This window comes from Carcharodon carcharias, chromosome 11, assembly GCF_017639515.1.
Source record: "Carcharodon carcharias isolate sCarCar2 chromosome 11, sCarCar2.pri, whole genome shotgun sequence".
NCBI classification, from domain to species: Eukaryota; Metazoa; Chordata; class Chondrichthyes; order Lamniformes; family Lamnidae; genus Carcharodon; species Carcharodon carcharias.
The window spans coordinates 102,018,186-102,044,633 of NC_054477.1; the positions used below are offsets into that span (position 1 = coordinate 102,018,186).

General features: G+C 43.0%; 1 protein-coding gene across 4 annotated transcripts in view; it reads right to left on the reverse strand.

The window, feature by feature from the left end:
• Positions 1-26,448, reverse strand: part of tpp2 (tripeptidyl peptidase 2) — a 171,732-nt gene that overhangs the window by 118,902 nt on the left and 26,382 nt on the right. For 3 of the 4 annotated variants that reach the window (XM_041198821.1, XM_041198820.1, XM_041198822.1), the window contains exons 5-9: positions 20,315-20,439; positions 19,822-19,985; positions 14,305-14,459; positions 7,247-7,323; positions 1,633-1,760 (exon numbers count right to left, since the gene is read on the reverse strand). In XM_041198821.1, coding sequence (XP_041054755.1) covers positions 1,633-1,760; positions 7,247-7,323; positions 14,305-14,459; positions 19,822-19,985; positions 20,315-20,439 — 649 coding nt within the window. Of the gene's footprint in view, positions 1-1,632; positions 1,761-7,246; positions 7,324-14,304; positions 14,460-19,821; positions 19,986-20,314; positions 20,440-20,772; positions 20,865-26,448 lie in introns of all 4 variants that reach the window. The other variant, XM_041198823.1, reaches the window with a different exon arrangement.

Sequence of the window (26,448 nt, forward strand, 5' to 3'; positions counted from 1 at the left end):
GACTTTGTATTACTGAGATAGAATTTTGAATTAGGAACTGAGGGGGTCTGTAATTTTCTGCCTACTGAATGGAAAAATCACAGGCTGATGAGCACAGAAGCAGAAAATTCTAAACAAAGCATCTAAAACAAAATTATTCCACAAATGTATGAGTAGCAAAAATTAATCTTTATTAGAGATGGAATCTGGATGAAGGGTTGATTGTACGACGTCATTTAATGAATCACAGCAACATTCTACTCGTGTTGAAATACCAACAATAGACGAAGTTTAACCAGTTTATATTAATTAATTTAATCTTTAAAAACAGCTGAAATTGGTCCTCAGTGGCCTTTAGCTGTATTAGGAATTATTTTGTTTAAGGGCAATGCTGGGTGGTTTTATAACAACAGCTTTTTAATAAAAGCAAAAACTAAATAACAGGTAAATAAACCAATTAATATTTCCAAACAGTTAATAAAACTGGTGTTCAAAGATACATTTTGGTCAGGGATAAACCAGTCAGTAGCAGGGACGTATAAATTGTAAAGGATTAGGTTTGACCCCTGGTCTCTGCTGAGTGAGTGGACTTTAGCCAGTGTAGTTGTAGCAGCAATACAGTTTCTCTCAATGCTTCTTGGCTGGGATGGTGAAAGTTGACCAAGACTTTGCACCACCCAACCTCATGTTTGGTGATCTGCCTACTCTTGCTGCAAGTGTGCAGAGAATGGGCAATGCAGGCACGTAGGATTAAGCTGAACTGTGATCATCACTACAGTTAAATTGCTTGTAGGCAGTCACTGTCTAAGGACACAGCATTTGAGTGAGGTATAAGAAGCTCTTGGTACCTGCTGTGGAAGCTCAGCAACAGTGGGCTGAATCTTCTGGCTGACGTGCGGGGGGCAAAGCCCATACATCTGTGCTTAAAATGTCGTGCGCTGACGTTGCACAAGCGTCCTGATGTCAGCATGCGGCATCATGATGTTTTGGTCGGCGGGCACGCTATGCAGCGCAACGCGCGCCCGCCATTAATTAAAGGCCTTGTTAAGGCCATTAAGTGATCAATCGACCAGGATTTTGAGGGGCCTGTGCGAACTTTGGGTCCAAGGGGCAGGCAGGTAAGTGATTTTTTCACAAACCTCATCCAGCGGTGGGATGAGGTTTGATTTCGGTTTTAAAAAAGTTTACTGAAGTGATTGTATACTTTATTAACATGTCCCATCTCATGTGACATTTTCACAAGGGAGACATGTTAATGATTTTTTTATTTTTTTATTTTTAATGTCTCACAGACTTTCAGCGATCTCCCTGAGGCAGCACTTTGTCCAAGGGAGATGTGCACTCTTTCGCGTACATGTGCGAAAAAGCGCACTCTCGTGGTTGGGGAATCCCCTCCAACCACAGGAAGCGCATAGCACTTCCCGTCGGGCAGGCCTTAATTGGCCCACCCACGTAAAATGGTGGCGAGGCCCAATTCGGCAGTGGCGAATGGCTGCCCGCCTGCTGCCGAGTCGGTCGGGCCCGCCCGCCCATCAAGGGCAAAATTCTGCCCAATGAGTGTCTTTGGGAAAAAGAGAAAATTGGTGGAAGGGATTTGGAAAAAAAAAACCTCTGGATATAGTCATAAAGGAGTTAAATAAAACCAGTTCCTACCAATGACACTGGAAGTAGTTCCACCTGGACACCCCACAGTGGAAAGGCAAGGTCCATTATTGCCTGCGCTTGATACATAGATTACATTGTATTTCAATACTGCTTCATTAATCACTTCACAAATGCAACTGAAATAGAAAATTGAATAAAACAAAGATCAGGAGGTTACATCAAACTTCTGCAACACAATTTACATGTTTAAAACTTAATATTCAATTATAATCACCTACTTAACTCCTGGTTCAATTATAAAATCCATTTTGCAGTATATCAAAATCCACATTCATATCAGCAACCTATTTACAGTAACGAAACTTCCCATTTATGACCATACATTTTCTGGAAGCCATACATTCAAGAAAGCCACTATAAGATGCAAAAAAGCACCCCTCAGGCGGGGTGTGGGGAAATCAACAATTCCTCACTGATCAGCACTAGAAACAACTGGCATATGAACAGCAACAATCGGTTAATCCTTCAATCTTGTCTTACTTATTTCAATAGGCATTTTACTTCAGTGCAATTCATTTTCATAAAATTTAGCTAAGCTGGAGAATTTAATATTTTCACGAGTCTTCTGATCACTGAAATTGTTTGAATTATTTTATAAATTTCACCTAAAAATGTTGCTTGATTACTCTGTCTGCCTTTTTGGTCTGAGAATTAAACTACAAAACAAAACAAACTGCCACTTAGTCCATGAAGCTGGTGTCTGTTCTGATTAGAACATTACACCAATAGTATTACATAATCACTTTTTTCAAGTAACCAATAAATTCTATAGCTGGTAATTCAGTGGTGTTGAAGAAGGCAAATGTTGCTTCATGTTCTGACATTAACCAGCTTTAAAATTAAGAGCAGTATATAAAATTACTCATAGTAAAAAAATTATGACTTGTGTCATGAAGCTATTAATGTATATATTATTGGAAAAGATTACTTTTAAAATAGAGGTTTAGTCTTTGGGTGTGTCTTAATTGGATTAAAACCAGCTAGTCTGGGTGCTTTGATGTGTCCTAGTTTTGATATTTAAGAGAGATAGTGTGCATTTACATATTTTGACTAGAGCATTCAAGAAATGGAGTGAAAACCTGACGCCTATCTAGCAGATACCAAGCAATAAGTTTATATTACTAATAAAATTGGTAATGTGAAAAGGGTTTCATTGTTAAAAAGTGGAGTTCAAAGAGGCTGGTGAGACAATAAGAATTTGCATTCAATCAGTGGTGGTAGGTATAACTTTAGCAGTTTTCAAGTGTGTAGAGCAGAGGCAATGTGAGATCAAAAGGCAGCTATAAGCCTCCAACTGGCTCCACAGGAACTAAAGTGAAAAGAACTTCATTTTGAATTCGTAAGGTGAAAATGCTTTGCCTGGTGTTTGGTTAAGTCTATGGGTTGTTGTTGCCTTAATGGAGATTAGTTTAGGAACTTGTTAAAAGTTATGATAGTAGTAATTTGTAGCCATGTGTATATATATATATTTTAACCAGTGTAAATTAATAAAATGTTTCATTTAGTTTAACGTAAAACTTTGAGAACTGGTGGTCTGATTCCTGAATTTAGTGTCGCATCTCAAACATACCGCTTAAAAATGTAGGTTATGACAGCTGTTTAAGATTTCCCTCTGGGATTTTTAAATAACTCAGTTGTACCAACTGCATTGTCATAACACTTGTTAAACATAGGATTTATAGGGAGAATTTTCTTCCTGTCTGGGGTGGGGGTGCTAAGTGGGAGTGGGCACAGGCCAGTGTGCAGCCCGATCAACGGCCACGATTGGCTGCGTGCCGCCATTTTACATGGGCAGGCCAATTAAGACCCGCCCAGTGTGACGCACACCCAGAAGCGCTCAGCGCTACCGGTGCGGGCAGGGGAAGGGAGAGTTGGGGCATGCACGCGAAAGAGTGCAGAAATCTCCCTGAAGTATGGAGCTGCCTCAGGGAGATTATTTTCATTATTAAAATTTCAAAAAAAAATGTAAAAAATTATTCAGACAAGTCCACTCATGTGACAGTGTCACGTGAGCTGGGACATGTCAAAGAATTTTAATTTAAAAATTTTATTGGATTTATAAATACTTCATTGCCCGTGGATAAGATTTCATGATAAATTTGAAGGCCGCCTAGAACTACTTCAATTAGTTCAATAATGGCCTTAGACAGTTCGGCGGGTGCACAGCTGACTCTCGTGCGCGCCTGCCAAACTGAAGATCGGAATAACACACAGTGACATCGGGACACAAGCCCGATGTCACCACGTGCAATTTTACGCGTCACCGAGCGGGGCCCACGCCCGAACGCTGACCAGACGATTCAGGCCTATATTACAATTGGAAGGACTAACTGACACCATTGACCAAACTCGAGTGATTAACAGTTCAGTTCTTAAAAACATGATCTGGCCAAATATGGCATCACTGATTCATTTTTTCATGTTTTATTCGTGGATGCAACTACTGGATATGACATGCTTTGAAAAACAGAGAGACAGTGTTCTGATTGGATCAACTACTAAAATGCAATTGTATCACTGATGTTTCCCAAAAATCATTCTTTGCACTTAACATCCAAATTTGCTTTGTAAATATATTTATGGAGCATACATAACCAAGACCATAGCTTGTTTTCTTTTTGGTAGAATTGGAACCCATGTCAACATATCAATTTCATTCTCCCATTAGTCACATGATTCAGACTTGGAGAACATCAGAAGGTAATCATACCCCAACAATTTAAATTTGCTTCCTGCCATTTTCCATAGTGGCCCCAAGGATTTTAGATTTATATCTGAAAAATATTCCTTGGTTTCCAATCTTTGCCTTTAGTTCCCAAACTTTGCTATCATGCTCTACTTCAGATAGCCAGGCAATGAAGAATAGAACTGGAGCCTAATTTTAACACACTTCATAAGCTTTTATTTACAGAGATGTACATTATAAACATGCACCTCCGAATCCAGTAACCACAGTTCCAGTGTGTGCCATTATACAGCAGCACAACTGAATTCCGAGTTGATGCCCACCATCTCAAAACAATTAAATGCTTAATTAACAATACCACCTTTCAATTTAACTGCCTCACTATCTGCATACTGAAAAACCCTCTTTTAAAAAAATGTTGTAAGTCACCCTGATCTGTTAGCTCAATATCAGATCCCCAATGAAAGGGGAGTGTGGGAGCAAGCATTCATCTGAACAAGTGACAGATGAGCCTAAATCCAAATCCAAACAGGAGCATGCTGGAAATATGCTGCCGCCAACTCTGGTGCCAAAGCAGACAGGCCATGAACTGAGACCCAAAGGTAGGCAAACAGCAAGTTTGCTAAATGTCATAGGTGAAGTAAAATGAACAGCAAATAACCCCAAAACCTGAGGTGGGAATGCCAGGGAAACAAAAATTGAGTTTCTCAGCAATCACCACACTGATGCTTATAAATCAGAAGAAAAATGAAATATTGTAGATAGACAATGTCAAGTTTAGTAAGTGTAGCTGTTTCTGCCTGAAATTAATGAAATATCTAAGACAATATAACCAGGAACTTTGAAATAGATAATAAAAATACAAAATGCTGGTAATCGTCAGCAGCAACAGAGGTCCAACCAATCCCCATCCACCACCACCCTCCTCCACTTGCCTGAACTTGTTCTCTCATTGAATAATTTCTCCTTTAACTCATCTCACCTCCTCTCAATAAAAGGTGGTGCTATGGGTACCCAATAGGTCCTAGCTACTCCTGCCTTTTTGTAGGATATGTGGAACAATTCTTGTTTCAGTCCCATTTGGATCCCTCCCTGAACTCCTTTTCAGGTATGTTAATGACTGTATTGGTGCTGTTTCTTGCTCTCTTCCGGAATTGGAAAATTTCATCAACTTTCCTTCCAATTTCTACCCTTCTCTCACCTTCATGTGGTCTATCTCTGACCCATCTCTTCCTTTCCTTGACTTCTCTGTCTCCATTTCTGGTGACACGTTATCAAATAATATTAATTATAAGCCCAATGACTCCCACAACTACCTCGAATACACTTCCTGCTATCCATTTGGCCAGTTTTTCCGTCTCCATCACATCTTTTCTGATGATGCAATCTTCCACAACGGTGTTTCTGATATGTCCTCCTTTTTCTTCAACCAAGGGCTCCCCACCCCCACCACGTTTGACAGGGCCCTCAACTGTGCCCAACTCATTTTCTGCACTTTCTCATCCCTTCCCCTCCCTCGCAGAACCGTGATAGGGTTCCCCTATTCCTCACCTTCCACCTCACCAGCCTATGCATCCAACAGATTCATCCGCCACGCTTCCCACCACCTCCAGCATGATGCCACCACCAAACATATCTTCTTCTCCCCTCCCCTGCCAGCATTCTGCAGGAGCAGTTTCCTTTGTGACACCCTTGTCTTCTCCTTAATCACCCCCAACACCTCGTCCCCTTCCCACAGCACCTTCCTAAATGCCACAGATGTAACACCTGTCCTGTTATCTCATCTCTCCTCACCATCCAAGCCCCTAACAGTCCTCCCAGGTTAAGCAGCGGTCCACATTGCTTCTTTCGACTTAGTATACTCTATGCGCTGCTCACAATGAGGTCATTTCTAAACTGGGGAGAACAAATGTAGATTGGTTGACCGCTTTGTGGAATATCTCTGTTTTGTCTGCAGGTGTGACCCTGAACTTCCACTGGCTTGCCATTTTATTTCTCATCTTGCTGACAAACAGAAATCTCGGTCTTCAGCCTGCTGCAGTGTTCCAGTGAAGCTCATCGCAAAGTTCAAAGAATAGCATCTCATCTTTCAATTAGGCACTTTACAGCCTTCTGGACTCAACACTGAGTTCAGTAATTTCAGATCATAAACTCTGCCCCCCTCCCCCCCCCGCCCCGAGTTTTGTTTCTGTTTTTATTTCTCGTGTGAAGATTTTAATCTCGTTTTTCATATTTTTGATTCAGAGACTGCTCATTGTTCTGCCATTCACACCCACTCTGGACAAATATTGTTTCTTTACTACTACTCCCTTTACCTTTTGTACCATGAAATCTTTTGTCATTTAAACTCTCCCATGCTCCACCTTATTTTGATTTTTTCTTTTCTTCTTCCTCCCCTTTTACTTGCTCAAAACCAATAACATTTCTATCTTCTTTCAGTTCTGAAGAAAGCTCTTTGACCTGAAACGTTAACTCTGTTTCTCTTTGGCACCAGATGCTGCCAGGCCTGCTGAATATTTCCAGCATTTTCTGTTTTTCTTTCAGATTTCCAGCATTTTCTGTTTTTCTTTCAGATTTCCAGCATCTGCAGTATTTTGCTTTTGATTGTGAAGTAGGTGTTAAAAGCAAATAGCTAATGGGTAGCACTGTTTGGGCAATATAAATGAATGCCCTTATTAAGTAATGGGGACTGTATTAGAACAATCTTGTAACCTCTAATACCCTACTTTCATTGATTTAAAAAAAACAATATCATGGTATCAAAGTAATAGTAATTTGTTTCCCTTTTCAGTAACAATCCAAATCCACTATCTGTCAAATTTAATTCCACAGTAAGATTTTACATGTCATTCCACTGATCTATAATTTTATACATTTGATATTAGTGTTAGCAAAGCACTGATCAATTATACTCACCCTGCATTCGGCCAATGTGTAGCCTCACCATAGCTGTAGTTTACAAGATCACATTTATATTTTATTGCTTCAATCATCTGTTGACAGAATAGAAATAAGGTTTAAATATATTCCAGGCATTGTGAAAAATTTCAAACCAAAGGAATATTATTCAAAACCTCCAATCTTCCACATTTTTCAAGCAGCGTATAAAATAAGAAGAATGAGCAGGTGCCGTCACTGCTTCTGTGAAATGCATTGCGAACTGTGAATTTCCTGAAAGGATAATAACTTAATTCTTTATAATTTCAAAAGCTTTTTTATTTTCATCACTTTAACTAAAATGACACGCTAATGAAATTTGTTCTAATACACTGGTAATACCCTGAGCATAATCTGGGCTAGTATTTAATCATAGTACTGAGGAAATGCTGCATTGTTGGACGTCCTGTCTTCTGAATAGAATATTAAGTCTTAAAAACAAAAAAACTGCGGATGCTGGAAATCCAAAACAAAAACAGAATTACCTGGAAAAACTCAGCAGGTCTGGCAGCATTGACGGAGAAGAGACGAGTTGACGTTTCGAGTCCTCATGGCCCTTCAACAAAAGGGTCTGTTGAAGGGTCATGAGGACTTGAAACGTCAACTCTTTTCTTCTCCGCCGATGCTGCCAGACCTGCTGAGTTTTTCCAGGTAATTCTGCTTTTATTAAGTCTTAATGCTGCACTGGAGTATCATAGAAAATTTGAAAGATAGCAGACATAATAGGAGGTCATTCAGCTCATCATGGCCATGCTGAAAGTGAGCTCTCTTGTATAATCCCACCTTCCAGCTCTTGGTCTGTAGCCTTGTAAACTATAAGTGCCTCAAGTGTACATCCAAACTTTCTAATGCGATGAAGATTTCTGCCTCTACCATGCTTTCAGGCAGTGAGTTCCAGAGCCCCCATCACCCTCTGGGTGAAAAAATTCCTCCTCAACTCTCCTCCAATTTTTTCCATCAATTACGTTAAATCTATGCCTCCCAGTTATTGACTTCTCTGCAAAACAGAAATAGGTCCATCCTATCCACTCTATCTAGGCCCCTTATCATTTTATACATCTCAATTTAATCTCCATATGAAACAAAGCAAGCTTTTCCAATCTGTCCTTTTAGCTAAAATTCTCCATTCCTAGTAACATCCTTGTAAATTTCCATTGTACTCTTCCTAGCGTTTTCACATTCTTCCTGCAATGGGGTGGCCAGGACTGTATGCAGTATCCAGTTAGCTGCAGTCCAACTCTTGTTTCATGCAGTTCCAGCAAACCTCCCTGCTCTCATTCTTAGGCCTCAGCCTATAAAGGAAAGTGTCCTGTATGCTCGCTTGACCACCTTATCAACCTATCCTGCTACCTAGAGGGATCTGTGGACAGACACTCCAAGCTCCCTGTTCCTCTCCACTTTTTAGAATCTTACCATTTATCCCTATGTCTTGTTTGGCTTCCTGGAATACATTATCTTACACTTCCTTGATTTCCATATGCCACTTTTCTGCCCACCTGAACCTGTCCATCAATATTTTGCTGCAATCTACAGCTTTGTTCCTCACAATCAATCACACAACCAATTTCTGCACCATCTGCCTCCTGTAATTAAGTTGAAAGCATTGAAATATACAACCACGAACAGCAAGAGATCCAATACTGAGCCCTGCAGAAAACAGCCTTCCAGTCACAAAGACGCCCATCAATCATAAGTTTGTTTCCTCAAACTTAAGCACACACATTTAACCCCTGCATTTTCCATACTCTTCTAAGCTTCCTGCAGTATTGAGCTCTTGGCATCTGATACAAGGGGCTGGATTTTATGGGGCACCATGGTTCCCAAACACATGGCTAAAAAGTTGGTGGCGAGCCCACCAACCACAGTGACGGCTACCTCTCAGCAATTTAAAACTGGTAGCGGTGTTAATTCCTTTAATGTGACACCTCTGCCCCTCTTTTAGGAGTAAGACCTACCTTAAACAGTACCCAGCTAACAGTAGTTACAGCAGCACCAGACAATATTGGTGGCCACTGCTAGGGCTAGTAGTTTCAGGTAGTTTCAATAAAGAGATGTCTGGACTTAAGGTAAGTCCGGGGGCCAGGCTGACAGGCCCCAGCAAAGTGAGTGGAAGGCTGGGTTTGGGAGGCTGGGGGGAGCATGGGCAAGGAAGCGGTGAGAGTACAGGAGGAAGAATGACCGTGGGGTAGGGTTGGTGGATCATCAAATCCTGCCCAATGTTTCTTTTATTTTGCCTTATCCTACCCTGTATGCTCTTTGACATCTGGGGGGGGGGGTCTAGATTTGTGGGCTACAGCTTTGGTTTTTTGAAGAAACTTATTTGTTCTCAACCCTCTTGAGCTCTCCCTCGATGTCTCCTACTGCTCTGACACCTGCAAGTAGCTATTTCCAGTCCATTTTTCCCTAAATACATCCCGACTTAATAAAATTGACCCTTCCCCAATAAAACTTCTATTCCATCTATCTTTATCCCTTTCTAAAACTACTCTAAATCTAACTGAAATATGATCACTACCACTAAAATGCAATCCTACTGATGCTTGTGCCATTTGCCCAGATTCATTCCCTAAAACTATGTCCAGAAATTTATTTTTTTTTTTATTCGCTCATGGAACGATTGCATCGCTGACCAAGACCAGCATATGTTGCCTATCCATAACCAGTGCTGATCGGAAGAGAGTCCCAGGTTTTTTGGTCCAACGACAGTGAAGGAAGAGCAATACATTTCCAAGTCAGGATTATGCGTGGCTTGGAGGGGAACTTGCGGGTGGTGGTGCTTCTGTGCGTCTGCTGCCCTTATCCTTTGAGGTTGTAGAGGTCACAGGTTTGGAAGGTGCTATTGGAGGAGACTTAGTGAGTTGCTGCAGTGCATCAGTTAGATTGTACAAACTGCTGCCGCTGTGCATCAATGGTGGAGAGAGTGAAAAAAACAAAAAAACTGCGGATGCTGGAAATCCAAAACAAAAGCAGAATTACCTGGAAAAACTCAGCAGGTCTGGCAGCATCGGCGGAGAAGAAAAGAGTTGACGTTTCGAGTCCTCAGGACCCTTCGACAGAACTTGAGTTCGAGTCCAAGAAAGAGTTGAAATATAAGCTGGTTTAAGGTGTGTGTGTGGGGGGCGGAGGGATAGAGAGAGAGAGAGGTGGAGGGGGGGGTGTGGTTGTAGGGACAAACAAGCAGTGATAGAAGCAGATCATCAAAAGATGTCAACGACAATAGTACAATAGAACACATAGGTGTTAAAGTTAAAGTTGGTGAGGTTGGGGGCCGACAGGCTTCACTCCAGTTACAGTGTCAGCACTGCGCATGCTTCAACTGGTGAGTTGAAGCATGCGCAGTGCTGACACTGTAACTGGAGTGAAGCCTGTCGGCCCCCAACCTCACCAACTTTAACTTTAACACCTATGTGTTCTATTGTACTATTGTCGCTGACATCTTTTGATGATCTGCTTCTATCACTGCTTGTTTGTCCCTACAACCACACCCCCCCCTCCACCTCTCTCTCTCTCTATCCCTCCGCCCCCCACACACACACCTTAAACCAGCTTATATTTCAACTCTTTCTTGGACTCGAACTCAAGTTCTGTCGAAGGGTCATGAGGACTCGAAACATCAACTCTTTTCTTCTCCGCCGATGCTGCCAGACCTGCTGAGTTTTTCCAGGTAATTCTGTTTTTGTTGTGGAGAGAGTGAATGTTTATGGTGATGTATGGGGTGTCGGTCAAGCAGGCTGCTTTGGCCTGAATGTATTGAGCTTCTTCAGTGTTGCTGGAGCTGCACTCATCCAGATAGGTTGGGAGTATTCCATCACGCTCCTGACTTGTGCCTTGTGGGTGGACAGGCTTTCGGGAGTCAGGAGGCGAGTTATTTGTTACAAAATTCCCAAACTCTGACTTGCACTTATCAGCACAGTTTTTATGTGGCTGTTCCAATTAGGTTTCTGGTCAATGGTTACTCTAGGATGTTGACGGTGGAGTTTTAGCAATGTAATGCTGTTGAATGTCAAGGATTCTCTCTTGTTGGAGGTGGTCATTGCCTGGCACTTGTGTGGTACTAATGGCACTTGCCACTTATCAGTGCAAACAGGCATGGACTGCTTCAGTGTCTGAAGAATTGTGAATGTTATTGAACACACTACAATCATCAATGAACATCCCACTTCTGACAATATGCTGGAGGAAAGGTCATTGATGAAGCAACTGAGAATAGTTCGGCCTAGGACTCTACCATGAAGAACTCCTGTAGCGATGTCCTGGGCTGAAATGATTGGCTTCCAACAATCATAACCATCTTCCTATGTGCTAGGTATAATTCAAACTGATGGAGAGCTTTCCCCCGCCACCCCGCTGAGTCCCACTGACTTCAATTTGTCTCAGGTTCCTTGATGCTGCACTTAGTCAAATGCCAACTTGATGTCAAGGGCTGTCACTCTCACCTCACCTCCGGAATTCAGCTCTTTTGTCCATGTTTGAGTCAAGGTTGTAATGAAGTCTGGAGCCGATGCCCATAGCAGAACCCAAACTGAGGGTGGAATTTTTCCATCCGGGACTAAGTCCTGTGACGGGGACAGGGAGTGTTTCCTGCTGTGCGGGCTGCCAGGATTTGCGATATATCATTCAACCCCTACCTCATTAATTATGCAGTATGGGTTTTCCCAACCAACACACAACGGGGCACGCTGGATGGCATGCCCCCTCCCAATATCATATCGTTGTGCCATTTTTAAAAGGCACCAGTACAGCAACTTACTAACAAGGTCGATAGAAATGGCAGGGACCTCTGCACTAAAGTTTAGCGACTCATCCCAGGGCATCTTCCTCGATCAGGTGGAGGACAGAAGGGATGTATGTACCCATCTGATGGGAGGAGGAGGCCTAGCAGGGAGGCCAACCCAGTGTGGGAGCAGGTTGCCACTGCAGTCAGTGCCCAGGGCCTCCAGTACAGGACAGCCCTCCAATGCCAGAAGAGGATGAACGACCTCACCTGCACCACCCAGGGTAAGTGAACTTTCAGCTGCTCACACTAACCACAATGAATGGTACAGGGGGAATGGGCCTCAGTGGGGGTCAGCCACACCTGAAGGAAGAAGTGACAGAATTCAAGGAGTGGACAGCTCAGCTAGCAGGAATGGAGCGGAACTGGGCCATTGGAAATGGGGAGACTGGATTTGGGGCTCCAAATAGTAAGGATCCATAGAAACCTCAGAGCCATGTTGGAGGCAGCTCATGCTGTCACTCGCGCTCTTCTCTCTCACTTACAGGTGCCATCAGGAAGAGGGCAAAGGCTAAGCCACAAGACGCCCTGTCCAGCTCCAACTCAAGCCCAAACCCGGGTATCACAGATGAGCAAAGTGCAACTATAGAGGCGTCACCACAGAACCTGCACCCTCTGCTAGCCCAGTGACACACACCTCGGTGGGTCTTAGTTCCAGTCTAGGAAGGGTTTCACACTCTTGTGGTCACTGCAGGGACGTGTGTCTGCAGCAAGAGAAGGCAGGGTCAGCCAAGTTCATCGACACTTGCCGGACTACTGGGGAACAGGCATCTGCGATGTCCGAGTCCAATGACGGGCCTCTGGAATTGGCCTTCCAAATAATGCTGGAGAGTCAGCAAGAGACAGGGGAACATCAGGCAAAGGTGTCTTAAGGTAAGTCCTGACTTTTACATGCCATGTTGGTCCAGACGTGTTCTGAGTTGGTGAGATTTCCCGCTGACGTTACAGATAATCGGGCATGGTGGTGGGGTGATACCAGTCGGTTCTTCATCTGCATCTCATTAGTAGAATGCAAATCGGTTTCACGCTGGCCTCTGGTGGGAATTGCAACCTGCCATGGCGGACAGTAGCGGAAGATCCCACCATAATTTCATGCCAGTGTGAAACTGGTTTTTGGACCTCACGCTACATTCTGCCCCATCGACTGCCATTAAGCCCGCCACAGAAGAAATGGGAAAATCTCATCCTGAACGTTGGTAAGCAGGTTATTGTTGAGTAAGTGCTGCTTGATAGCGCTGTCAATTAAAGCTTCCATCGCTTTGCTCACAATTGAGAGCGGACTGATGGCAGGGATGGGGTGGTGGTTAACTGCCAGATTTATCCTGCTTTTTAAGGACAGGGCCATACCTGGGCAATTTTCCACTTAGCCCTTCTGCCTGCTCTCTTGCTGGTCATGCTACGTATTGACTAAAAAATGTTCTCCTGAATATATTTTAAGAATTTTGCAGCCTTCGTATCTTTCACAATAAATTTATCCCTATTTATGTTAGGGTAGTTGAAATCCCCCATTATTGTTCTTTAGTTTCTGCACTTCTTAGCAACTTGCCAACATATTTACTTTCTATCTGCCTCTCACTGTTTTTGGGCTCTATGACCATTTTTTGGTCCTCACTTCAAACCATTTATCTTCATTTTATGTTCTTTCTATTTGATCATCCTTCCTCACAGCTGTGATTTTATCTTTAATAAATTCTGCAAGCACTCTTTTTATAATTCCTCTCTCTATTCCATTTGCCTATCTGAAAACTCTGTCAGCAGGAATGTTGTCCATCTTTAAGCCACGTTTCAGTAATAGTTATGATATCATACTTCCAAGTATCGATCTGTACGCTCAGTTCATCTGCCTTATTCACTAAACCTGCAGTGAAGTACGTACAACCAATTACTGAAAAGCTCTTTTATTGTCTACCTACTTTCCCTTGATTCCTCGGCCTTCCACATTCACATTTAATTTCTTAGTCAGGGGAGATAGAACCTAATGATATTTCCTTTCAAATAATCTAAAAGAATAAGAGTGTCAACTTCATGAAGTAAATAGGTGGTTGGTTAATCCATTTAATTCTTCCAAGAGGTCAATTATAGGCCAACATAGGAAAACATGGAAGAAATGTCTGTTGTCTGCCACATGTGCGGGGGGAGGGGTGCAGAATAACATAAAATTGGAGGAAAATCAAGGTTAAATGTAGGAAACATCCCTGACAATAATAATAGGAATCAAAAGCTAACACTGCTGAATTAAAAGAGTTGATAAATGAACACTTACAGCTCTGATCAATCCTGTTCCAGTTTCCATGGTGCTAAGCCTTGTGTCACCAATCTTCACAGCAAGAATTTGAGCCCCAGGTGCTATACCATTCCGTTCAGGGTCATCTGGAAAAAAGCCTGCAGCTATACTAGCTACATGTGTCCCATGGGCTCCTGTTGAGAACAAATGCCAACATTTTTTAAATTCATTTCCAGGTTGTGGGCACCAGCATTTATTGCCCATCCCTAATTACCCTTGAGAAGGTGTTGGTGAACTGCCTTCTTGAACCGCTGCAGCTTTACGATGGCAAGGAGTCAGCTCAAAAGCCCAGTTTACTAGTGATACACTTAGTGGATGGATAATGCTTGCCTACTAGATCAATTATACAAGTCAGCTGTAACACTGAAGGGTTATAAAATTGCATTCAACATAATTTTCTGCATATGATTTTAATGTTGGAGAATTGTGAGAAGTGCACACCCAAACATGTGTCTGTAGAAGACATGGAATTGGAGGGAGCAGCCCAAAATGAGTTCAGCAAAATATGTTAGTGGATGGAACAACAGCAGATAAAATGTCATGAGGAGTGGTATGAAATACTGCAACAAAAAGCAAAAATGGGTGACACACTTATGTCACAGCTGGTACAGAAATTACTAAAGATGAAATTGAAAGTGACTTGGAAACTTTAGTGGATGGGATGCTCAACAAGTCAAAGCAAGGTAGTGTGCCAATGCACAATGATAATACTGTGTTTTATGAATTTAGCAAGTCAGAGAAGTTGTCATCAAATTGCACGGTGCTTTGGTCAGACAGCACCTAGAGTACAACTAATATTGAGTTAAACTATTTTAGATCATGAACTCTCTCCTCCATCCCCACCCCCTTTCCGATCCCCCCCTCCTTTTTTTCCAATAACTTATATAGATTTTTCTTTCCCCACCTAGTTCCATGATTTTTAAATGTATTTCCATCCATTGTTTTATCTCTACCTTTTAGCCTATTCCGATCCCTTCCCTTCACCCCACACCACCCCTACTATCTGTACCTTGCTTGTCCTGCTTTCTACCCTTAATTAGCACATTCCTTAGATAATATCACCACCTTCAACACCTCTTTGTCCTTTTGTCTATAACATCTTTTGGCTATCTCCACCTATCACTGGCCCTCTATCCAGCTCTACCTGTCCCACCACCCCCCCCCCCATCCCCCACCTTAAACCAGCTTATATTTCATCTCTTTTCTATTTTTACTTAGTTCTGTTGAAGAGTCATACATTAACTGTGTTCCCCTCCACAGACACTGCCAGACATGCTGAGTTTTTCCAGGTATTTTTGTTTCTGATTTCCAGCAGCTGCAGTTTTTTGCTTTTAACCTAAAGTACAATGTCTGGTTCTAGTTACTAAGGCATAAAAAAGATATTCTAGCATTGGAAATAGTATAGAACAGATTTATAAGGCTGATCTTGGGTTGAGTTATGAGGAAGGGTAAACCTGGGCATTTCAAGTTTGAAAGAAGGCATCTGACAGATTATATATATATAATAGGGGAAAGGCAAATCCAGAAAATTACTTTACATTAAATAGTGAAAATAGGACAAAAGTACACAGGTTCAAAATAGTCAAAAGCAAATTTAAAACTAGCAAGAAGGTCTTCTTCAGGTAAAGTGTGAGCAATATTTCAAATGGACTTACATTACAATATTAACAATCCTGATATCACTGAAGAAACAGTTGGATGCTACACTGGAACAACTGTAGAGCATTTTTAAAATTTATTTACAGTGTGCGGACATTACTGACTAGACTGGCATATATTGCCCCATTCTTAATTGCCCTTGAGAAGGTGGTGGTGAGCTGCCTTTTTGAAACACTGCAGTCCATGTGGTGTAGGTACACCCACAGTGCTGTTAGAGAGGGAGTTCCAGGATTTTGATCCAGCGACAGTGAAGAAACAGCAATATATTTCCAAGACAGGGTGGTGAGTGGCTTGGGGGGGAGAAACTTCCAGGTGATCCATTCCCATGTATCTGCTGCCGTTGTCCTTCTAGATGGTGGCGGTCATGGGTTTGAAAAGTGCTGCCTAAGGGGCCTTGGAGAGTTTCTGTAAGTGCATCTTGTAGATGGTAGACACTGTTCATTGATTGTGAAGGGAGTGAATGTTTGTGGAGTGGGTGCCAATCAAGTGGGCTGCTTTGTCCTGGATGGTATCAAGCTTCTTAATGTTGTTCGAGCTGCACCCATCCAAGAAAGTGGAGAGTATTCCATCACACTCCTGACTTGTGCCTTGTAAATGGTGGACAGGCTTTGGGGAGTCAGGAGGTGAGTTACTCACTGCAGGATTCCTAGCCTCTGACCTGCTTTTGTAGCCACAGTATTTATATGGCTAGTCCAGCTCAGTTTCTGGTCAATGGTAACCCCCAGGATGTTGATAGTGGGGGGATTCAGAAATGGTAATGCCATTGAATGTCAAAGGGCAAAGGTTAGATTCTCTCTTGTTGGAGATGATCATTGTCTGGCACTTGTGTGGCATGAATGCTACTTGTTAGCCCAAGCCAGGATATTGTCCAGGTCTTGCTGCATTTGAACATGGACTGCTTCGGCATCTGAGGAGTTGTGATTGGTGCTGAACATTGTGCAATTATCAGTGAACATCCCCACTTCTGGCCTTATGATGGAAGGAAGGTCATTGATGAAGCAGCTGAAGATAGTTGGGCTTAGGACACCGAAGGAAAAAGATGGGTCAAAAGCATTTCTAGCCAAAAATTAACACACCTCAATTGAAGTACATACATTTTATAAAATCTGGCCCTTTAATATAAAATGTTTACATAATTACTGTATGGCAATTAACCAAGTATAATACTTTTACTCCTCCAGAACAAAATCATGACTACAGTATTAATTTCATTTGCTGAAATTCAAATGGCAGGCGAAGTGTTAAAGACATATTCAAGATGTGACTACCTAAATGGATTCTCTAAGTTTAAGAATTCTAACAAGGAGAATCAGGAAATTTTATAAATTTAGACATTTTTCAAGTCTATTTATAACATTATTTGTGAAAAATCTTAACTCTATGATGGATGCAAATGAAAAACACAACAGAAGAACAGAACTCTAGCATCTGGACATTACTCAATTTACTGCTTTCCTTCGTTAAACAATTATTTTTTAACACTGCTGAGGATTTTAAAAGAACCTCAAGGATCTCATCCAAGGTGGTGAAGGCAGCAAAAGGCTCTACGATAGCATTATGATCTTGAACGTGACCATTAACTTTTAAAAATAAAATCAAACTCCTGGTTATTAACTGAAAGATTTCACATTTTAAACAAAAACTTTTACTGTATGTGAATTAAATACAGCAAGTACTACTAACTCAATGCCATACTTCGTAAACCCTTATTATTTAAGACCAATAATCTCAACAGTACACTCCTTTTTCTACTGTTATTTCTGCCCAAGAGTTCCCCTTTACTTTCCAGGATCTTAAGAGCTCTTTCATTCTCCTGATACCAAACCAAGGTATACCACAGCTCGAAGGAATTCACTATTCTCAGAGGTATGAGATTCCATGGGTTCTTCCACTAGCATTCAGTCAGGAGATCCTCCAATTCTCTTTAATCATCTTACGATTGTGCACAATGCAACTTATGTATGGGCCTGATATGAAATCTGAAATAAAAGCCAAAAATGCTGCAAAAACTCAGCAGTTCAGATGGCATCTGTGGAGGGAGAAACAGAGTTAATGTTTCAAGTCCTTTACTGTTAACACTCCCTTTGTCTTGTGTCCATGGCACCTCTGTAAATCTCTGCTTAGCTCCCACCTATCCCTGACCTTCTATCTTGCTCCACCTCCTCTTAAACAATATAAAATGCATCACATTTCGACTTCTCTTTAGCTCTGAAGAAGCATCATACGGATTCGAAATTTTAACTCTGTTTCCCTCTCCACAGATGCTGCCAGACCTGCTGAGTTTTCCCAGCATTTTTGTTTTTATCTTAAGCATGGGCCTCACTGCTTCTTGCTCAGCGATTCCAACATTAGAAAACACCGTTGTTTCTGATAGCCCTGCACTGATTTCTTTTTTTGTAAAATATACTTCATTCAGAAAATATCTGAAAGAACATTACAAAACATTTCAAATGGCCATCACAAAAAGTACAATCATATTCAAGTTTTCTACATTGATTGTATGGAAGCACCTCATGATCTATGAACATTACAGACATTTCAACATGGTCATTACAGACAGTCAGACAGTGCAATGGTACTTAAGTTATCTATTTAGGTCATGTTGCACTCTGAGGTGCTTCAATACAATTGTGATACGTATAGTATTCACTGCATATATTCAATGTGAGTCATTGAGTCCGATGGGTCTATACAATTCCCAGCCCCTTGGTACATTATGGCTGAAAGGTCTTAGACAGCGAACTTTCTCCAATGCGCCTTTGCTGTGGCTGCCCCAAGCTTTGGTGCATCCCTCAGCATGTAGTCCTGGACCTTGGAATGTGCCAGTCTGCAACACTTGGTCGGGGACAGCTGTTTCACTGCACTAACAGCTGGCAGCTCTTTCTACCTGTGTCTGCGAGAAAACACACAGATAAAACCAACACAAAAGGGTATGTCCTCTGCAACCGATCCCCACCGTAAGGTGACAACCCTGGGATGTCCCAGATAGAGATTCAAACCCATTATGCACTACTCCCAAACCTGCCATTTGGACTGAAAAGTACCTGGATACTTTAAGAACTTCCCTTGTTTACCATTTGCTTCTCAACCTTTTGTTGATCTGGAGAATTACATAGATAATTCGCATCTGTAGCAAAGCAATTCTCCTATACTTACTGTCTTTAGCTCCCCAGCTAAACAGGCCCATCTGCTGTTTTATGTCTCTCACCTTTCTAACTCTGAACTTGTACATGCACATGATGCATTCTTTGAATGGTAATTATTTTAAGTTTGTTTACCAACCTCTCAAACTCAGTTTTTTCTCCCATTTATCTTTAACACCTCAATCCCCTACCTAAAATTTATTTTCCTAAAATGTATGAGTCATGAAATTAAACATTTCCCTAACAACGGACTAAGTAAAGTATTTAATACAAAATAATAATTTTTATGACACTGCTCACATTAAGTTAGACGATCCACCATTTTATATAGAAAAGAACATTATGCCAAGTAGCGCTCGATATACTATATTGCCGTTAAGGTGAAACATGGCTTGTTTAAAGCCACAACTCTTTAACTGTTGAACGCATTCATTCAGAATTAACTGCTTTTCTGGTTGCAGGACAATTCCATAAGCAAGTGAAGGAGATGCAAAACATCAACATTTGTGCAATCTAACTCATCTTAGCTGGGGGTCTGATATCACTGTACCCAAGAATCTCCAAACTTAACACCTGAGAAATCTACACAGAGATTTTGTTTGTTCGAGTGCATATATTTTTCCCCTGTGGGCATATACTCCATTCATCCAAATTCTGAGAGCATGCGCAAGAGTCAGATGAAATAAAGTCTTACCTCCACTTGTCACAATGCAGAGTGTATTGCCTTCATCATAAATATTGACAGAGTAGTTGAGCATTTCAGATATCCCCAATGAGGCATATTCTTGAGCTTCATTGTAATTCCTCAGCACAGTACAGCAACTGAGATCACCACATTCACTTGTGTCCATACAGGCTCTAAAAACAAATGGTAATGATCCATGGAAGAATACTTATAAACCACAGCAACACATTTTCTGAGTAGAATTCAATTTTGAATCATATGATTTGTCGAAAGGTTCTTTTAGTCTTGTAAAGAGAAATTTAAATTACTGTTCAAAAGCAAATTACCTATTTAAAATTTTTGAGTGACAAAATAGTTAGCTATTCAAAAAAAGCATCAAACTCAAAGGTTACTTATTATTGAACAGCTTAAAAACACCATTCTCAATATCTGGAATATTTCAGCAACAAGCATTTTTCATGTTGACAGATAAAATACAGTTAAGAATCACTTCAGTGGTTACCTCCATGTCTCACCATCATGCCATACTAGGCAGTCATATGCAGGACCCAGGTCACAGTACTTTTTCTCCAAGGAATTCAGCAATTCTACCTGAGTCTGGAGTTCCTCTCGCTGCATCTTTTCTGCCTTCACAAAGTGACAATGCTGGTATTAAACATGTTGTTTCAATCAGGAAACAGTTTATAAAACTTTTACATTCAGTTGAGCAGTTAGACTATTTAAGTAACAGTTTGAACCTTAAACTCATGGCATAAGCAACAACAGCAATCAGATGGACCATAATCATGACACTTAAGTTTGATCTCCAAGATTTATGGCCTAAACCATGCGAGTCCAGGAGATAAATACAAAATATTGATTCACTGACTGTAGCATATCTCAGTTGTGTAATTATAAAAATGAATTACGGATATTTTTTAATTGACAGGCAGCTCTGATAATAAAGTTAGGTTTACCTACCTGGTAGGATCTTCTTTATTCTTCAAATGGCGTGCAACTCCATACACTATAGGAATGTAATTTAGCTTGATAGGTTCTGGGAAAATCAAATGCTGAGCAAGTGGATGAAAATATTGTTGTGGTGTTACGGACAGCGCTACATACACACTCCTATATAATATAAAGCCCCTGCACCAATTCATTTTAACCTGAACTAACTGTCCATTTAATATTACCAATCTCACATTTTAGAAAGCAGCAAGCCAACTGTCCACATCCACTTGGAAATAATAAAATACCTGGAGTAGAAACCAGTTGTCCCCGGTTGAGGTGGTGTACTTTGATCGACACCACTTCCATAGTAAGGGGCTACACGTGGTCCAACCTGATCAACCCACAAGAGTGATTTATGAAATAACATGAAGGGTGGAATTTTCCCATCCCGCCTGCAGCGGGATTCATGGTGGGCTGGAGCAGATAATCTAGCGGCAGGCAAAAAGTTGGAAATCCTCCGGCGTAAAAACAGCTTGTAATTCTCCCAATCGTGGGTTTATGGCGGTTCGATTATCCCGACTAGTGGCATGAACGCCATTTGCATTTATTAACATTCCATGAATGCTCGTTAAAACAGCTGCTCACCGGAATCTTGTCAAGCCTTCCATTCCTGTGTCACGCCAGCGGGGAATTACGTCAACCCAATTGAAAAGGGGTAGCATGCACAAATCTGACCTCAGTTCGCTGGTAACTTTGAAGTGAGTGCAACATGTATAGCCCACCTGCCACAGCGCTGTGCCATCTTGCTGCGATGAACGCCACTCTGCTGGGGCTCTAGGGTTGGTATGTTCCTGCTCTTTGTCTACAATGTCCTGAAGAACATCATTGTGCTGTGGTACTCATGCAGGCCTCCACTTTCAGAAACTAGCATTTCAACTGGGAGGGGGCTGTGACATGAGGGTGGGGTTGATGAACACAAGGTGAGCAATGGGGAAGGAAGCTGTGGAATGGCAGTGAGGGCTAAGGGTGAACACAAGGGGGTCTTTCTGGGGTCACCCTCTAACTTGTTACTGCATTAGTGAACAGGAGTCTGCTTAGAAAGAAAGGAGGAAGACCTCTGCGATGAAAATCAATGGCTTCATTAGCACTGTTCTACTCAGAACTCAGTGGCTTCACATCACAGTCGTTGCATCCCAAGAGTAACACATAGCAATTTAGAATTTGGGGAATGCAGGCAATAGTGAAGGAGACACAGCTGTATCATATATGGCATTCCATCAGTGAAGGCCTGTCACCTATTCACCACATTTGACACTCTTAATGAGCCAAAGGACATCCACTCACAGCAGACAAATGGGAACACCACCACCTGGAAGTTCCCTTCCAAGCCATTCACCATCCTGACTTGGAAATATATCGCCATTCCTTCACTGTCACTGGGTCAAAATCCTCGAACTCCCTCCCTAACAGCACTATGGGTGTACCTACACCATATGGACTGCAGCAATTCAAGAAGGCAGCTCACCACCACCTTCTCAAGGGCAATTAGGGATGGGCAATAAATGCTGACCTACCCAGCGACACCCACATACTGTAAATGAAGTGAAAAAAAACTGATTGGTCATTAATATGACACATCAGAGACTGGAGCACAGAGTTAGGTTGGGTTGCCCATCTCAATTAAACTTCAGTATCCCATGCAGGGCTCAAGGTGTTACATATCTGTGATGCTATCTTGGTCACCTCGATGTGTGTGCTAGTGTCTCAGGGACAAGGCAGCATCAGCCACCATGGAGGTAAGGCGGGAAAAGCTATGGACCCTTACAGTTTCCATAAGTTTCATCTTCTGAGCTTCATTTTCATGCCCCTCGAATCATTAATGTGTTTAAGGTTTCCTTTCAGAGGAGGCGAACGCATAAACGCATCCAGGGCTCAATGTTGCCTTTGTCAAGGTCCTAATGCAATGGAGGAGGCGAAGGAGGAAGAGGTGACTCCATGCCCAGCTCCAGCAGGAGGAACATGGTCAAGCAGAGCCAGAGCATGAATAAGAGGGTCAGGAGGAAAGACCCAGACAACACGGGTGACTCGCCCGGCCTTGGGTTTATCGTAGAAGAGTCTCCTATTTACAAATGAGTGAGAGGCAACGCCATGCATGTCTGCGCCTGTCCCAAGCTCCGGTACAGCACATATTCCACATTCTTTGAAGACCTGACACCACATGGAGTCGGAGGGTATTCCCTGCCAGTGGCTTTGAAGGTGACCACAGTACTCAACTTCTTTGCCTCTGGTTCTTTCCGAGGATCAACAGGAGACCTGAGCGGCATCTCTCAGGCTGCAACACATTGATGCATAAAGGAGGTCACAGATGCCCTTTACAAGAAGGCCCATCATTATGTCAGGTTTGCTCTGGACGAAGATAACCAGGCTGCGAGATTCACAGGCTTTGCCACCATCTCAGGCCTCCCAAGATTGCAGGGTTCAATAGACTCACTCACGTGGCTATACGGGCTCCATAGCAGTAGCCCCTAATGTTTATAAACCACAAGGGCTATCATTACATCAATGTACAACTGGTGTGAGATTACCAGAAGCACATTCTGCACGTTTGTGCATTGTACTCTGGGAGTTGCCATGGCACCTACATCCTGAGTCACTTCCAGGTGCCTGAGGTTTTCAAGGGGCCATTATATCAGCAGGGATGTCTGGCTGCTTGGGGATAAGGGGTACCCACTGAAACAGTAGCTGATAACACTGGTGCGTCACTCTCAGAGTCCGTCTGAGGAGAGTTACAACACTGCTCACAGCTCCACACGCTCTCTTATACAGCAGACCATACGGCTTCTGAAGATGCACTTCAGATGCTTGGACCACTCAGGTTGCTCACTAAAATACACTCCCAACAAGGTATCGCTCATCATCGCAGTGTGTTGCACCCTTCACAATCTGGCAATGCAAAGAGGTGAACACTTAAGTGCTAGAGGATGAACTGGAGGAGGATGAGAGCTCATCGAAGGAAGAAGATCCAGAGGCCCAGGAACCTCCGGAGGCTGCTGAGGGTCAGTATGAGCACGGTCACGCCATGGAGAAAGGAAGACATGACAGACGCACCTGTGATATGTTAGTTGCTGACAGATTCCAGGAAGAGTAATGTCAAGTGACGGCAGATGAACACATCTTTCCTGGCCCTCAATGCCATTTACTTTCATCTCAGGGGATGTCCACCCACTTGCAGCAGAATGAGTCCTGAATTCACACTTGCGCATTCTGACCTCATGAATCGCCAGGCCATGATCTTTGCTTTGGCCTGTGATGCCTTGTGAGTAAGCTCACTCTGGGAACTGAGAGTCCACTTAGGAACAAGAGCGATGCGAGAGAAGACTTGAAGCCTTTGCCACCATCTAATGATGCCAACACTGCTGCAATTGGGATTTGGACATGCCTTGGGATGTCCTCCTTCCGTGCATGTCTTTTCATCTGCCACTATCACTGAGGAGACACAAATGCCGCTAGAATATCAACGCTGAAGAGCTGCCCTCACTCAATGGTGTTCCTTGAGGAAGGAGGGTTAGAAATGCTTACATCACACACTTCCAATAAAGATTTAAACACATCTCCCTGACATCACACAAGGGTGCGGAGACTAGTTCAGCTGAGGCTGACATCACAGGAATGTGTATCTCACAGTGAGACACTATCACTGAGTGGAAGGATAGCTAAGCCTCAAAATAAGAAGATTCCAAAGAACAAAATCATGCCTTCAGTTGCCCAAATCATTCACATAAACATCAAATGTATTAACAAAAGTGCAATTTCTTTACATGTATAGCACACCCAAAAGTGACATCAATTTTTCTTAACTTTCCTAACTCTATTGCTATGCCTGGGTTCAGCCCCAAGATCATCAGCAGAGGTGGAGGCAGCCTGCTGACTGCTACATCCTGATGTCTGCAATGACCTAGGTGGATGTCCTCTGCTTGCTCAAGGCTTGGATGGCCCCGACCTGATAAGGTTCAGGGACAGAAGCGCCTTCGGAGGCCTGAGAAGCTGGAGTGGAAGGGGTCACGGGCAAAGGGGGCTGTGAGTGGCTGCACACCCTTTGAGTGTCCTGAGAGGAGGCCCCCGGGGTGTCCAGCTGACGCTCATCCTCCCTGAGTGCCAGAGGGCCCCGCCCTGACTCCTGCAGGAGATGATGCACCCAGAAGGAGGTCAAGGTGCCCCATCCCCATGTCTTCTACATCTTGATGGTGCCCACCAGGGTGTATGGCCATGGAGTTCAGGGTCGAGTGCAAATCCGGCAAGACCTGCCAAACCAAGGTCTCCACGCTGGTCGCCAGCCTTCCCATGGTGACCTCGAGGTGCTTGTATGTCGAAACCACGACATCAGACAGAACGCGACGGGCTTCCCCATCGTTCGTTCAAGTCTGCTGAGTGATGGTTGAATCTTTGCCTGATGTTCCACCGCTTGTTGTTGCATTTCCATAATGAGTTGGTGGCTGCTTCCAGAGGCTCATCATCTGATGCGGACAGAGCGGGTGGTTGCTCTCCAGCAGCCCTCCAAGTGCCGGAGACCTGGCTTGTTCCTGCCTCCAACTGCTGTGGGGACGTGTCAGTGAGGTGTTCTCCAGAAAGTAAGCCAGAACCTAATCTATATCTGTGCTCCACTGAGGTGTGTCTCTGAGCTGGTGGAGGGTGCATGTGATTGCCATGACAGTTCTTCTGGAGCTTCCTCTTCAGACATGGTCTAGCAGCTCATGCAGGTGCTCGAATGGCTTGGGGACCTCGATCTACTGGTGCCTAGAAAATAGAGTTTCAGTTCATGAGCATGAGCCATATAAGGCTGCATGTGACTCACTGTGATTGTCGAGGTTTGATTAAGTGATGGAGCTGTGATCCATACTAAGTTGGTGGGAGGCTGATCTGCCCTTCTCCACAGGAATGATCCCTGTCCTCCCCAGCAGTTTTTACCTTCTTCTTGAGGCTCTGGGCCTTCTTCTTCTGGCTGCAAGACAGCTCTACATGTGTCTGCAAGACAGGTGGGGCGGAGAGAGTGTGATTACGTGTTGGACTGGCCTTTAAGTATAGCGTCCAGACCTTCGATTCCACCAGCTGTCGGCTGGCAGACGAATTAGTACCCAACCCACCAGGTGATTCGGCCCAATATTCGCCTGTGCATAATTATTGACCCTCTAGCGTGGAATCAGGTGCGAGTTCCTACCATTCCGGCCAGTGGAGTGGGCGCCGCTGAAACCTCCCACCACTGCACTTAGTCTCATAAATGGAAAATTCCGCCAGAAGAGTCTGAGATTCATGTGATAATTGCAGCGATCCCTTCCCCCCCACCTCCTCCATAATGGGATCTCCAGGCGGACATCATGCATAAAGTGCAAATAGAGAGACTAGTCATTTCGTATTCAGAGAATGTAAGAATAGAAACAGGAGTCTGAGTAGGCCCTTCTAGGCTGCTCCGCCATTCAATATATCATGGCTGATCTTCCACTTAAATTCCACTCTCCTGAACTATCCCCATAACCCTTAATTTTTTTTGGTGTCCAAAAATCTACCAATCTCTGTCTTAAGTATATTCAAAGACAGAACATCCGAAGTCAACTGGGGTACAGAATTCCAAAGGTCCAAAACGCTCTGAGTGAAGATTTTTCTCTTCGTCTCAGTTCTAAATGGCTGACCTCCTATTTAGGGACTGTG